Source organism: Elephas maximus, chromosome 13 (genome assembly GCF_024166365.1).
Source record: "Elephas maximus indicus isolate mEleMax1 chromosome 13, mEleMax1 primary haplotype, whole genome shotgun sequence".
Taxonomy (NCBI): domain Eukaryota; kingdom Metazoa; phylum Chordata; class Mammalia; order Proboscidea; family Elephantidae; genus Elephas; species Elephas maximus.
The window spans coordinates 67,344,827-67,359,531 of record NC_064831.1 but is presented as its reverse complement, the minus strand read 5'-3'; the positions used below and the strand labels follow the sequence as shown (position 1 = coordinate 67,359,531).

The 14,705-nt window shown below is 43.1% G+C and overlaps 1 protein-coding gene across 2 annotated transcripts in view; it reads left to right on the top strand.

The window, feature by feature from the left end:
- TMEM266 (transmembrane protein 266) overlaps nucleotides 1-14,705 on the top strand; it is a 217,100-nt gene that overhangs the window by 165,099 nt on the left and 37,296 nt on the right. For both annotated transcript variants that reach the window (XM_049852853.1, XM_049852854.1), the window contains exon 6: nucleotides 14,371-14,427. In XM_049852853.1, the coding sequence (XP_049708810.1) occupies nucleotides 14,371-14,427 (57 nt within the window). The remainder of the gene's footprint in view (nucleotides 1-14,370; nucleotides 14,428-14,705) is intronic.

Genomic DNA, 14,705 nt, shown 5'->3' with positions numbered 1-14,705 from the left:
TCTAACAAGTTTCCAGGAAGTTATATGTAAGAAACACCTGGGGATCTTGTTAAACTATAGATTCTGATTCAGTATATCTGGCGTAGAACTGCAAATTATTGGCAGGGAATTTGTTAGAAATGCAAATTATCGGAAGGGGTTCAAACCAGAACCAGTTCGAAGCCACAAATTCAAGGCTGATTTCACTCCTTCACAAAGTTTCCTCACATTTAAAACTTTTTTCTTGTAATTGAATCCTGGAATTCCCGTCTTCTTCCTCTTGTTGCTCTAGTTTATTCTGAGTGGATTTGGGGGAGAGAGTCAGCAGCCGTCTTCGCAGGAAAAGTCACCCAAGAGCAGATCTGTGTAGAAAGTGTCAGGTGTCAGCCCCCAGCCGCCTGGTACCCACTGTTGCGGACACAGGCACTGGGCTCTCTTCTCCCCAGCTGGTAGGCTGACTCTGGGCATGGCTGTGCAGGCACAAAGACATCCAGTCTCCACTCTGCTCAGCAAGCAGGGAGCTGGGGAATCTCTGCTTGGAGAATGGCGCCTTCTTAAAATTTGCCCAAAGCCATCTTAGGGACTAGCAGGACGTTGGTGCATCTGCCTGTACACCCTGCCCCCCAAGGTTCCCAAAACCCAGGAGCCTTGTGAGAGGCCCTTCCCAGGGGAAAGAGACCGATTCCCCTGAGGGAAGGCGCTCTGGCCTCAGGCGGCAGTTGCTGAGTGGGCCTTTTCTGCCACTTGGCTGAGGCAGGGCCTGGGCCAGATGCAAGGGGCAGGCCTTCTCACCCTCCCCTCCTGCTGCCTGAGGCCCTCCATCCTGGAAGTTTTGCCCGGGTTCTGGCCTGCCCCACTTATCTAAACATTCTCATCAAGGTTGGAATGAAGGCGGCTCAGAATCCTTAGTCCCCGGTGGGAAGGGAGGCAGCTGGGGCTAAAGATTTCAGTTCCCTCGCACCTTGCCTCAAAGCCCTTTGCAATTCTTGGGGGCCAGGACAGCAAGGCTGAGGGCCCTGGTCTTAGGTGTGGGTGGTAAAATAATCCCTCCTGCTTGCCCTGCACTTTTAGTTAACAAAGCACTTTCCCATTTTTGCTTTGTAGCTACCCTTCCAGGCAGGCAGTGTGAAGAGCAGTAGTTCTGCTTTCAGCCCAGGCTGGTGAGGGTTTGGCCATTGCCATGTGGAGAGGCCGCCGAGCAGACCTAATCTTTTGCCTCCTAATATAACGCTTTTTCTCATTGTTGTATCTGGGCATACTCTTCCCTACCTTTACCCAAGGCTGTAACCTTGCTTACGCCAGGACTTCACCTTACAAATCGCTGTGGTTCTGTTGGGTACCCCAGGCGAGCTTATTAAAAAGGCATATTCTGTTGGGGTTTTTAATTCCCTAGTGAAGTGAGTAGCGTCTGAGATCTTAAAAGCTTTCAAGACATCTAAGACACCACTATGGGCCTTGACTCACTAGAAGCAAAACAGTAAGAAGGTAATCAAAAGCTCAGAGAGGAAACAAGTCTACACGAGCCACAACTTCATCTACCCTGAGACCAGAAGAACTAGTTGGTGCCCAGCTACCACCACTCACTGTTCTGATCTGGATCACAATAGATAGTCCAGGATAGAATGGGAGAAAAATGTGGAGCGGAACTCAAGTTCTTATTAAAAAAAAAAAAAGACAAACTGGAACATTAGAGAGCAGAGGACTCCCTGAAACTATCACCCTGAAACACTCTTTAAGCCTAGAACCAAGCATATCCCCTGAGATCACCTTTTAGAGAAATAGCAGAGTGGCATACAAAGTAAAGGATATTACCCATAAGATCAGTGCTCTACTTTGAAGCCATCAGTATGAGACCAAAATGTCAACAAATACTCAGAAGCAAAGATAAGAAGATAAGGGGGCAGGAAACTAGAATACTGGAAATGGAACAAACAGAACACAGGTTTTTTTTTTAACATTTTATTGTGGTTTGGGTGAAAGTTTACAGAGCAAATTAGTTTCCCATTTAACGATTTATACACATTTTTTGTTTCGTGACATTAGTTTCAATCCCTTCAGTGTGACAGCACTCTACCCACTTCTCCCTTGGGACCTCCATTTCCATTCATCCATCTTTCCTGCCCCTTCCTGCCTTCTGAACTTTGTTTTTGAGCAAATGCTGCCCTTTTGGTCTGGTACAGTTGATTGTTCTGAGGACTACTTTCCTCACGGGTGGTATTGTTCATGTTATAGGCCTGTCTGTTGTTTGGCTGAAAGGTGATCTCTCGGACTGTATTCAGTTCCAGATTTGAAGGGTGTTTAAGGGTCATAATTTGGGGGTTTCCACCAGTCTCTATCAGACTAGTAAGTCTGGTCTTTTTTATGAATTTGAATTTCATTCTACATTTTTCTCCCACACTGTCCAGGACCTTCTATTGTGATCCAGCTCAGAGCAGTCGGTAGTGGTAGCCGGGCACCATCTAGTTCTTCTGGTCTCAGGGTAGTGGAGGCTATAGTTCATCTGGTCCATTAGTCCTATGGATTAATTGTTTCCTTGAATCTTTGATTTTCTTCACTCTTCTTTGCTCCAGACAGGAAGAGACCACTAGTTGTATCTTAGATGACCGGTCACAAGCTTTTAAAACCCCAGTTGCTACTCACCAAAGTAGGCTGCAGAACATTGTCTATGTGGACTATGTTACACCAATTGGCCTCGATGTCCATCAAGACTGTGGCCCTAAGCCCTCAAGCCCAGTGACTCAGTCCCTCATGGTGTTTGGTTATGGCTAAGAAGTTTTCATAACTTTGCCCCCTGTGTGCTCTATTATATATAATGGATATATTTGCAACCAAAATAACCAAACCGGTGACCGTCAAGTCAATTTCCACTCATAGTGACCCTATGGGACAGATTAGAACTGCCCCATGGGATTTCCAAGGAGCAGCTGGTGGATTTGAACTGCTGACCTTTTGGTTAGTAGCCAAGCTCTTAACCACTGCACCACCAGGACTCCAGATATATTTGCAGCACATACAAATATGAATGTAAGAATATCCTCTACCAAACCTATATATGCTGGTGGGTTTACTCCCATACTAATATATCTACCTATGTATCCACTCGTAAATTATTGTTTGCTATTTCAAAAAAAAATTTTTTTTTATTACTGTTACTGAGGGATTGTGTATGTAATAGTACTTACTGCCCTTGCATACTTCCCAGTGTCTTCCTTTGCCCTGATCATGGGTTGTGCTGACCTACTCCTTGTTGTGTATTGCCTTTCTCTTTCCCCAAGTTAATAAGTGTCTACTGTCTAGTTATTGATTTTCCCTCTCTCCCCCTCCCATCCCTGGTAACCATCAAAGAACATTTCTTTCCATGTGTAAACCTTTTCTTGACTTTTTATAATCGTGATCTCATACAATATTTGTTCTTTTGTAACTGACTTATTTCACTCAGCATAATGTCCTCCAGGTTCATCTATGTTGTAAGATGTTTTATGGATTCATCGTTATTTTTTAACAATGCATAGTATTCCATTGTGTGTTGTTTCCATCTTTTTGCTATTGTGAATAATGCTGTGATAAACATGGGTGTGCATATACCTATTCATTTCTCTAGGATATATATCTAGTAGTGGGATTCCTGGATCACATGATATCTCCTCTATTTCTAACTTTTTAAGGAAGCACCATACCATTTTCTGCAGTGGTTGTACCATTTTACAGTCCCACCAATAGCGTATGAGAGTTCTAATCTCCCCACACCCTCACCAGCATTTGCTGTTTTCTGTTTTTTTGATCATTACCATTATTGCTGTGGTGGGATGATACCTCATTGTTGTTTTGATCTGCATCTCTCTAATGGATAATTTTTTTTGGTGTTTTGAATGGCTAATGATGGTGAGCATCTTCTTGTATTTTTTGGCTGTCTGAATGTCTTCTCTGGTTGAATGTCTGTTAATGTCCTTTGCTCATTTTTAAATTGGATTGTTTGTCTTTTTGTCGTTGAGGTGTTGAAGTTTACTGTAAATTTTAGAGATTATTTCCTTGTAGGATATGTCTCTGCCAAATATTTTTCCCAATGTATAATTTCTCTTTTTTACTCTTTTGGAAAAGTCTTTTGATGTGCATAAGTGTTTAATTTTTAGGAGGTCTGAGTCATCTAGTTTATCTTTTGCTGTTTGTGCATTTTTAGTTATGTTTGGTAGTCCATTTATGCTGTAAATTAGGGTCCCTAGGTTTCCCCCTATTTTTTCTTCCATGATCTTTATAGTTTTGGGTTTTACATTTAGGTCTTTGATCCATTTTGAGTTAGTTTATGTATATGGTGTGAGGTATGGAACCTGTCTCACTTTTCTACAAATGGATATTCAGTCTTGTCAGCACCATTTACTAAAGAGACTATCTCTTCCCCATTTAATGGCTTTTGGCCCTTCGTTGAAGATCAGCTGTCCATAGGTGAATGTATTTACTTCTGGAGTCTCAATTCTGTTCCATTGGTCTGTGTGTCTGTCATCGTATCAGTACCAGGCTGTTTTGACTACCTTGGCTGTATAGTTGGTTCCAAGATCAGGAAGTGTGAGACCTCCTACTTTGTTCTTCTTCTTCAATGGTGCTTTGCTTACCTGGGGTCTCTTTCCTTTCCATATAAAGTTGGCGATTAGTTTTTCCAGCTCTTTAAAGAATGTTGATGGAATCTGGATTGGGATTGCATAACATCTATAGATCATTTTGGGTAGCATTCACATTTTCATAATGTTAAGTCTTCCTATTCATGAGCATGGTATGTTCTTCCATTTATATAGGTCTCTTTTGGTTTCTTGGAGTAGCGTTTTGTATTTTTCTTTGTATAAATCTTTTATATCCCTGGTTATGTTTATTCCTAAGTAATTATCTTTTGGGGGGCTATTGTAAATGATATTGTTTTCCTGATTTCCTTTTCAGAGTTCTCTTTGTTAGCCTAGAGGAATCTGACAGATTTTTGTATGTTGGCCTTGTACCCTGCCACTTTGGTGTATCCTTCTATTAGCTCCAGTAACTTTTTTGTAGAATCTCTGGGATTTTCTATGTATAGGATCATATCATCTGCAAATAGGAATAGTTTTACTTCTTCCTTACCAATATAAAAAGAAAAAAAAAAAAAAAGGATGCCCTTTATTTCCTTTTCTTGCCTTATTGCTCTGGATAGGACTTCCAGAACAATATTGAGTGGCAATAAAGGGCATCCTTGTCTGGTTCCCATTCTCAGGGGGAATGCTTTAAGTCTCTCTCCATTGAGAATAATGTTGGCTGTTGCTTTTGTGTATATGCCTTTAATTATGTTGAGGAACTTCCCTTCTATTCCTATTTTGCTGAGACATTTTATCAAGAATGGGTATTGGATTTTATCAAATGCCTTTTCTATATCGATTGAAATGATCTTGTGGTTCTTTTCCTATGTTTTATTTATGTGGTGGATTACGAAGATTGACTGTCTAATGTTGAACCGTCTTTGCATACCTTATATGAACCCCACTTAGTCATAATGTCTATTATTTTTCGGGTATGGTGTTGGATTCTATTGGCAAGAATTTTGTTGAGAATATTTGTGTCTATATTCATGCGGGATATTGGTCTATAATTTTCTTTTTTAGTGCTGTCTTTGCCTGGCTTTGGTGTCAGGCTTACGCTTGCTTCATAGAATGAATTCCATCCTTTTCTATGTTCTGGGATAGTTTGAATAGAATTGGTGTCAGCTCTTCTCTGAATATTCGGTAGGTTTCTCCAGTGAAGCAGTCTAGGCCAGGGATTTGTTGTTGAGAGTTTTTCTATGAACTCTTCAATTTATTCTTTTCTTATGGATCTGTTCTCATTTTGTACCTCAGCTTGTGCTAGTTTAGGTATGTTGTGTGTTTCTAGAAATTTGTCCATTTCTTCTAGGTTTTCAAATTTGTTGGAGTACAATTCCTCATAGTATTCTGCTATAATTCTTTTTATTTCAGTTGGTTCTGTTGTAACATCACCCATCTCATTTCTTACTTGTGTTATTTGCATCTTTTCCTTTGTCAATTTGGCTGGTGGTTTGTCAATTTTATTAACACTTTAAAAGAACACACTTCAAGTCTTGTTGGTTCTTCCTATTGTCTTTCTCTTTTCTGTTTAATTTATTTCTGCTCTAATCTTTATTATTTCCTTTCTTCTGGTGACTGTGAGCTTTTTTTGCTGCTCTTTTCCTGTTTGTTGGAATTGTATGGTTAAGGCGTTGATTTTGGCTTTTTCTTCCTTTTTGATGTGTGTGGTTATTGCTTTAAATTGACCTCTGAGCACTGCTTTTGCTGTGCCACAAAGGTTTTGCTGTGTTGTATTTTCCTTCTCATTTGATTCTAGGAATTTTTTATTTCTTCTATTATCCAGTGGTTTTTAAGCAGGTGTTATTCAATTTTCATGTATTTGGTTATTTTTCCCTCATTCTTCCTGTTACTGATTTCTAATTTTATAGTGTTATGATTTGAGAAGATGCTATGTATTATTTTGATGATTTTAATTTATTGAGGCTTGCTTTGTGGCCTAACATATGGTCTATTCTGGAGAATGAGCTATGTGTGCTGGAAAAGAAATGTGTACTGTGCTGTTGTTTGGTGAAGTGTTCTGTATATGTCTATGAGATCAAGTTGGTTGATTGTGTTGCTTAGATCTTCTGTGTCTTTGCTGAGTTTCTTTCTAGTTATTTTGTCCTTCATTGAAAGGAGTTGTCTATTTCTCTTTTCAGTTCTCTTAAAGTTTGTTTTATGTATTTTGGAGCTCTTTCATTGGGTTCATAGATATTTATTATAGTTACGTCCTCTTGTTGGATTGACCCTTTAATCATTATATAAAGTCCTTCCTTGTCTCTTATCCTGGTTTTTGCCTTAAATCTATTTTATCAGAGATTGATATTACCACTCCTATTCTTTTGGTTGTAGTTTGCTTGACATATTTTTTCCATCCTTTGATTTTTAGCTTCTTTTTATCTTTGTGTCTAAGGTGTGTCTCTTGTAGGCAGCATATTGATGGGTCATGTTTTCTTATCCATTTTGCCACTCTATGTCTCTTGACTGGTGCATTTAATCCATTTACATTCAGTGTAAGAATTGTTAGGTATGAATTACTGCTGTCACTTTGGTACGCTCTTGAGTGTGTGTGTGGTGCTGATGATTTCTTTGTTCTGTATACTTTTCTGTGCAGAGTTCTTTTTGTTTATGCATTTTCTTTTCATTTCCTTCATTGCTGTTGACTTCGTGCTTACTGAGTGTCTTTATGATTTTCTTCTTTTTTGTTTTGGGGAGAAGGTTGATTAGTTTTCTTTGTGGTTACCCTGAAGTTTACTTTTATCTTCCTAAGTCTAAAACAGTCTGTTTTATCTCGATATCGCCTTGATTTCCTCTCCATATGGAAGTTCTGTAACTACACCATTTATCCCCTCTTCCTGTTTTGAAGTTTTTGTCATTTACAGATTGACATCTCTGGTTCCCTGTTTTCAATCTTGTACCTTTATTTTATTTTTGAAAATTCTTTCTCTGGGTTGGTTTCCGAGCGATGTTGTCGTGTGTCTTAATCCGAAATTGTTGTCTGACATTGTTCTCTGTCTGATGGACTCCTTTACTATTTCTTGTAAAATTAGTTTGATTTTTACAAATTCCCTTAATGTCTGTTCATTTGGAAGTGTTCCAATTTCACCTTCTTATTTGAGAGACAGTTTTGCTTGATGTATAATTCTTGGTTGGCAATCTTTTTCTTTCAAGATTTTATATATATGATTCCCATTGCCTTCCTGCTTTATGGTTTTGGCTAAGAAATCAAAGCTTAGTCTTATTGATTCCTATTTGCAAGTAACATTTCTTTTTTCCCAAGCTGTTCTCAGGATTCTTTCTTTGTCTTTGGTTTTAGAAAGTTTGATTATTATGTGTTGGTGATTTTCTTTTGGGGTCTCTCCTATTTGTGGTTTATTGAGCTTCTTGAATGGATATCATCTTGTCTTTCATGATGTTAGGGAAGCTTTCTGCCAGGAAATATTTAAAAATTTTCTCTGTGCTTTTTTTTGTCTCTTCCTGTTTTGGGATTCCAATCATGCATAAATTATTCCTCTTTATAGTGTCCCACATAGGTGTTAGGCTTTCTTCATTCTTTTCCCTGATTGTTCCTCTAACAGACTGATATCAAAGAATTTGTCCTCTGTTTGTCTGATTCTGTCTTCAATTGATTCAATTCTACTTCTTTGTCCTTCCACTGTGTTACCTATTTCTGAAATTTTAGTGTTAATCTTCTGGATTTCTAGTTGGTGTTTTTGAATGGTTTCTAATTGTCAATGTATTTTGTCATTTTGTTCTTGTATTGTTTTCCTGAATTCTTCTAAAGTTTTGCCTGTGTTTTCCTTGATTTTTGTCTGTATTTTCCTTGATTTTTTTCCTGGATCTCTTAGAGGGCCCTATATATAAATCTTTTGAATTCCTTACCGGGTAGTTCCATTACCATTTCTTCCTCAGGGCAGCTTCCTGGCTCTTTATTTTGGTCACTTCCTGGCACCCTCTTGTCTTGCTTCTTTAGGTGATTTGATATTGTCTGTTGTCTATGAGGTATTAAGATGTTGTTTATTTATTAATTGTATGGTTGTTTGCTCATCCTGATTTTTGTTATGTTTTGTTTTGATGTATCTGAGCAGGGGGGATGGGTGTGCTATTCTGGTCACTAGTCTGGCTACACTGGAGCATTCACCACCTGCCTCCACATGGGTAGGGTAGTGGCTGGGTGTGTAAGCGTGGATCTCTGTTTGCTGGTCTTGTGGGTGACTGAGGGCATGTTGGATGGGCATTGGCCACCATCAGTCATTGGTCCAGTGGCAAAGGAGCAGGCAGTGGCACTTGCCAAGTGAACAGGGTGGCAGGTGTGGTGGGTATGGCTGGCTAGTGGGGGCACAGTTGCCGCCTCTGTCAGATTGGGGTGGAGAGTGGTAGGCTGGTGCATGCAGTTGTGCACTTGCTGCCCCTTGCCAGGCAGGGGTAGAGGAACAATTGGTAGGCTCGGGGAGGAGGGAGGAAGCAGTGGTCAGGTACACAATGGGGTCACACTGCCACTGCCTCTCACCAGGCAGGGAGAGGAGGAGGGAGTGGTGGGCAGGTGTGGCCATGCTGCTGCTGTCCCTCACCAGGCCACGTGGGGACTGGACTGTGGGCAGGTGCACAAGCTCGCGCATGGTTGCGTCACCTCACCAGGTGGGGGGGGGAGCAAGAAGTGGGTGGTTGCGTGTATGGTCACGTCACCTCCACCTCTTGCTGGCTGGGTCGACAGGTGGTAGGGATGGGGTGAGCGGCTAGTGCCAGAGCAGCCTGCCATTGCTTGGCTGGGTCAGCGAGTGGGATAGTGGGGGTGAGTGGTCAGAGCTGCACCAGAGTGGCCTTCTGCCACTTGGCTGGGTCAGTGGGCAAGAGGGGGTAAGTCAAGCAGCTGGCACTACACTGGGTGGCCTGCTGCCACTTGGCTGGGTCGGCAGGCGGGAGGGGCAGGGTGAATGACCAGAGCTGCACTGAGGTGGCCTGCCACTTCTCAGTGGGGTCATTGAGTGGGGGGGGAAGGGTGGCGGCTGGATGAAGGGGGGTGGAAGTAGGGGCTGGAAGTGCGGGAAAGGGGGAGTTCATACCTTGATCTCCAGTGGTTGGAGCTGCAGGGATTGGGGGGGGGGGATTGTACTGCTAATCACCAGGGAGGTGGAAGGAGGAAGAACATGCTCCTTTGGTCACCAGGCTTGGGTGCCTGGGCTCTTCCTGTTGACCGCAGTCAGTAATCGGGACCTTATTTCACTCTGGGTATATCTACGTAGTTACTCTGTGTCCTGTTGGGAATTCTGTGAAGTTGCCTTCTGTGGTCCTCACCTGGAATTGCTGTTGTCTTTGTCTCAAGATGGCCATGCTGTCCTGGGCTGGCCAGCAGGGCCCCTCCTCTCTGTCTCTCCCCCTTCACTGTTTTCAGTCAGTGTCTGCTTCCAGTCAGTGTTTGATCTAGTTCTTTATCCTTTCATTTGATGTTTAGGGTTCTAGGATTGTCTTCTGTATCTGTTTCCCTTGGTTTCTCAGGTCTTTGCTGTAGAGGGACAGTGTGGTGTGTCTGACTAAGCTGCCATTTTGGCCTGACTGGAACACAATTAAAGAGAATGTTGACATTTTGTGATAAATGTAACTAATGTCACTGAACAATTTGTGCAAAAATTGTCAAATGGGAACCTAATTTGCTGTGTAAACTTTCACCAAAAACTTAATAAAATATTATTAAAAAAAAAAAAAACTACATGTATCTTTTAAATTATCATGCCTTAAACCAAACCAAACCTACTGCCATCGAGTCAATTCTGACTCATAGTGGCATTATAGGACAGAGTAGAAGTGCCCTATAAGGTTTCCAAGGCTGTAATTTATGGAAGCAGACTGTCATATTTTTTTCCTGTGGGGCAGATGGTGGATTTGAATCACCAACCTATTGGTTAGCCGCCTAGCGCTTTAACCACTGTGCCACCAGAGCTCCTTTGTCATGCTTTACAAATACGTAAAATCCGATTTACTTGTTTTGCCTTCAAGTGGATGAGCGTGTCAGCAATGGTTGCCTGTGTTCAATAGCATCACCTACAAGACCGCAGGCCATGTAAACGTGCCTCTTCTTTGCAACGGTGATAAGCAGAATGTCAAACAAGTGTGCCCTTTTGAGGCATGTGTAAACATTTCCATCGTACTTGTTTTCTTTCATAAGGTTTTCTATGCACTGATGAGCTCCCATTACCTTTACCTTGTTGGTTTGGAAAATAAACTGCTTGTTAAAGTCCACAGGATAAAGGGTTCTGTGTTTGTTCAACTCTTTTTAAAAAAGGCATATTCCTGGGCCTCACACCCATAGATTCTGCCTTAGTGGGTCTCGATTAGACCCCAGGAATATGCATTTTTTATTGTGGCAAAATCTATAGAACATGTTGCCATCTTAACCATTTTTAGGAATACAATTCAGTGGCTTTAATTACATTCACCATGTTGTACAAACATCACCAACTGTGTATTTCCAAACACTTCTATCACCCCAAACAGAAACTCTTTACCCAAGAAGCAATAACTCCCCGTTTCCCCCTCCCCTCAGCCCCTGGTCACCTCTGACCTACTTTCTGTCTCTATGAATTTGCCTGTTCTAGATATTTCATATAAGTGGCATCGTACAATATATGTCCTTTTGCGCCTGGCTTATTTCACACAGCTTAATGTTTTCAAGGTACATCCACGCTGAAGCATGTGTCAGAGCTTCATTTCTCTTTATGGCTGAATAGTATTCTACTGTATGTCTGTACTACATTCTGTTTATCCATTCATCTCTTGATGGACACTTGAGTTCCCCCCTTTCGACTGTTGTGAATAACGCTGCAGTGAACACTTGTGTACAAGTACCTGTTTCTGATTCTTTTGGGTATAGACCTAGGGAGTCAGCGTTTTAAGCAAGCCCCCCAGATGTTTATGAAGCAGGGAGTCCTTGCCTGCACGTTGATTGATCAGCCCCCTCTGTGTAAGACTTGTGCTAGTGCTGTGGAATGGCAGGGCAGTGCGGCCACATACCTGCCTCTGTGGACAGGGTTCACGGCAGAGGTGTGCTGAGAGGGGAAGGGTACTGCAGGGGAAAGGCCACTAGGTGGGGTGCTTTAGAACTGGAATCTCATTCTGGCTTCGACCCTGCCTTGGAGCAGATGTCTCCAGGCTACCGTGTACCCATCCCTCCCAGGAGGGGTTTCCCAAGGTTTCTTCACAGCTGCTTTTAGGCTGTTTTGTTTCTGCAGGCTGGGCTAGGAGGGAAAGGCCACCAGAGGAGGAGGTGGGCCTGAGCCAGGCCTCAGAGCATGGGTTGTATGTGGATGGCTGGCAAGGCGGGAGGGCAGGGGGCCAGTGTCCAGCTGCTCTGCTGGCCCACCTGGCATCCCTTTGGCCCATAAAACCACTAAGCTTACATCCCTTTCTAGAGGACAGAGCCTCTGTGCATGTCCAGTCTGCTCCTCCTCCCCTCTCGGATGGTGCCAGCTGTGGTCCTATGCCTGGCCGGCTCCCTCCTTCCTCCCCCAACCCTGCACCCCCTGGGTCACTGCCGTTTCAGCTAAGAAGAGCCTTATTTTTAAAGAAGAAGAAGGAATCACATTTGGACCAGGCCCTCTTCCCGTCTGTCCTAACCTGGACTCTTTGCCCTGCGAGCCCCACAATCGGGAATTCAGGGTGGACGTGGCTGATGCAGTGTTTCAGAGGAGGCAAGCACTAAGTTTCAAGCTCACTACAATTAAAGGGTTTGAGCAGCTACAAAGGAAACCAGGACAATGTGTGGGTTTTTTTCGAGGCTTGAGTACAGTCTGCAGAGTCCCAAACCCTTGGGTCCAAATCCTGACTTCACCACTGAATACTGAGTGACCTTAGGCAGGTTTCTTAACCTTTCTGAGATGCAGCTCAGCTTCCCCATCTGTAAAATGGGAATTACGTGTGAGAAGAGCTGGCACTTCACGGTATACACTAGATGGCAGATGCAAGTCCCATAAATAATTTTAAGATTTATAGACTTTTAGGACTAGGAGGATCCTATGAAATTGTTTAACCCACCTCTCTGGCAGTTTCCCCAGGGGAAACTGGAGCTCAGAGAGGGTATTTGACTTACCCAGGCCACATAACCAGCCCATCGCAGAGCTGTGACTCCAGCCCAGACCTCCTTATACCCCTCAGAACTGTCTTGCAGTTAAGTGTAGGTCCCCCAACCCGAAGATTGGGAAGGCATATAGGAGTGAACAGTGAACTTCCACATGTCCCTGTCTGTACCTAAAGATGGTGACATAACTGGCTGCCACCAACATTCCACCTTCTCTTCATCCATTCGTGGAAATCAGGCAGTCCTTATGAGGAAAAGTGGATTTATTGGCCAAGCCTTTTTGTGACATGTGTGGGTGGAGATACATGGGCTTTCTGTAGCTTTGAGAGTTCAGATGGCTGGCCTTGTACATCAAGTAGGTGGGAGAGTGGGCACCATCTGCTGTGAATTACGGTAAATTAGTTATCTTGGTTCAAGGAAAGGCCTATAGCCAAATGTACCAGGATCATATGAGACCAACATTCAAGTGGTCTCTTTGGAGAAAGATGAACTCTTGGTGAGGAAACCGCTCCTCAAGGCAGCAACATTTGGAATGAGTTACAGAGGATTTTTAGGAATTATTCCTTCATTCGTGCCTTTGCTCATTCATGCACAATGCAGAATCACTAAGTGTCTACTCTATACCAGGGATTAGGAGAAATCAGTGTTTCTTGAGCCTTAATTGGGGGATCGGGCAGGTAATTACTGGATAGAGTCACCAACCGAGCCTGGGGAGCGCGGGGAAGGGGATCACAGAGGTGACATTTGAGTTGAGGCCACAAGAAGACCTTTCAAAGCTTTTGAAATGTGTTTTAAAACAAGGCAGAGAAAGGAGAAAGGGTCCTCCTAGTTAGGACACATGACAAGTTTCTGTAACATGAAAACCAAGTTCATTTCTCTCTCATAAAAGAACAGGTTGCATAGGCAGTTAAGACCGGCATGGTAGCTTGGGGCTGGCAGGGACCCAGCATCCACCTCAGTTGAAGATGGTTCATCTCAGTTGAAGATGACTAACCACTACACTTACATACCCATGTTCTAGTCTGTGGGAAGAGGGAAAGAGGAGGAAGAGCCTAATTCCTTTAAGGGCACAGCCCAGAAGTTGTACACAGGGCTTCTGCTCACATACCACTGGCCAGGCTTAGTCACATGGCCACTCCTGGATGCATGGAAGGCTGGGAAATTTAGTCTTTAGCTGGTGGCCAAGCTTCAATTCTTGTAGAAGAAAGAGAGAACAGCTATTCAAGAGGGTCAGAAGACAACCAACAATCTTTGCCACATGCAAAGAAAAGGCAATAGGAGTGAGCTTTCACGTTTGCAGGTTTGCAAGTGGTTTGGGGCAGGTAGGGCATGACGGGAGTGGCAAGAAATGGTGCAGGAAAGAGAAGCAGGGTCCTGAATGTCATCCCAAGGAATTTGGAGTGTATTCTGCATGTACTGTGAGCACTGAATGGTTTTGAGCAGGAAGGTGGCACAGTCAAGAGTGTGCTATAGAAGACGGTTCTGGCTGTGAGCAGATGGACAGGAGAGGCTGAGCTTACAGGGAGAGGGACCACAGGGGGCACTGCCACCATCCAGACTAGAGCAGGGAACTTGAAATGAGGCTGGAGAAGGCATATGGCCTAAGAAATGCTTAGGGGATGGTGTAGACTTTTTTCCTACTACTGAACAAGGAAGCATAGTTCCAGAATCTTCTGCACTGGTGGTAGAGGGTAAGGGAGGGATGCTGGAGAGCAATAACTATAACCTCTTATCTCTTTCTCTCCTCAGACTGTTCTACGGATTGTGGTCCTTGGGCTCTGGGACTACATTGAAAACAAAATAGAGGTAAAGACCAATGCCCATCCCAACCATCCCGAAAGCTAGAAAATTCCTCTGTCCCATCTCTCCCAGGGTGGGAGCCATCAGAAAAGGCTGTTACCTCTCGCACTTGACTGCAGGAGACTCTCTGGCCATGTATGTTGACTGGGATAAGGGAGGAGGCCGAGGCTGGTGAGGATCAAACTGAGAAAGTTTCCAACAAAAGAATATTTAAAAAATTCTCCTTGAAGTTCCAAAGCATTTTAAATGTTATTCTTGAGTAAGTTTGAAGAAGTTTTTAAATG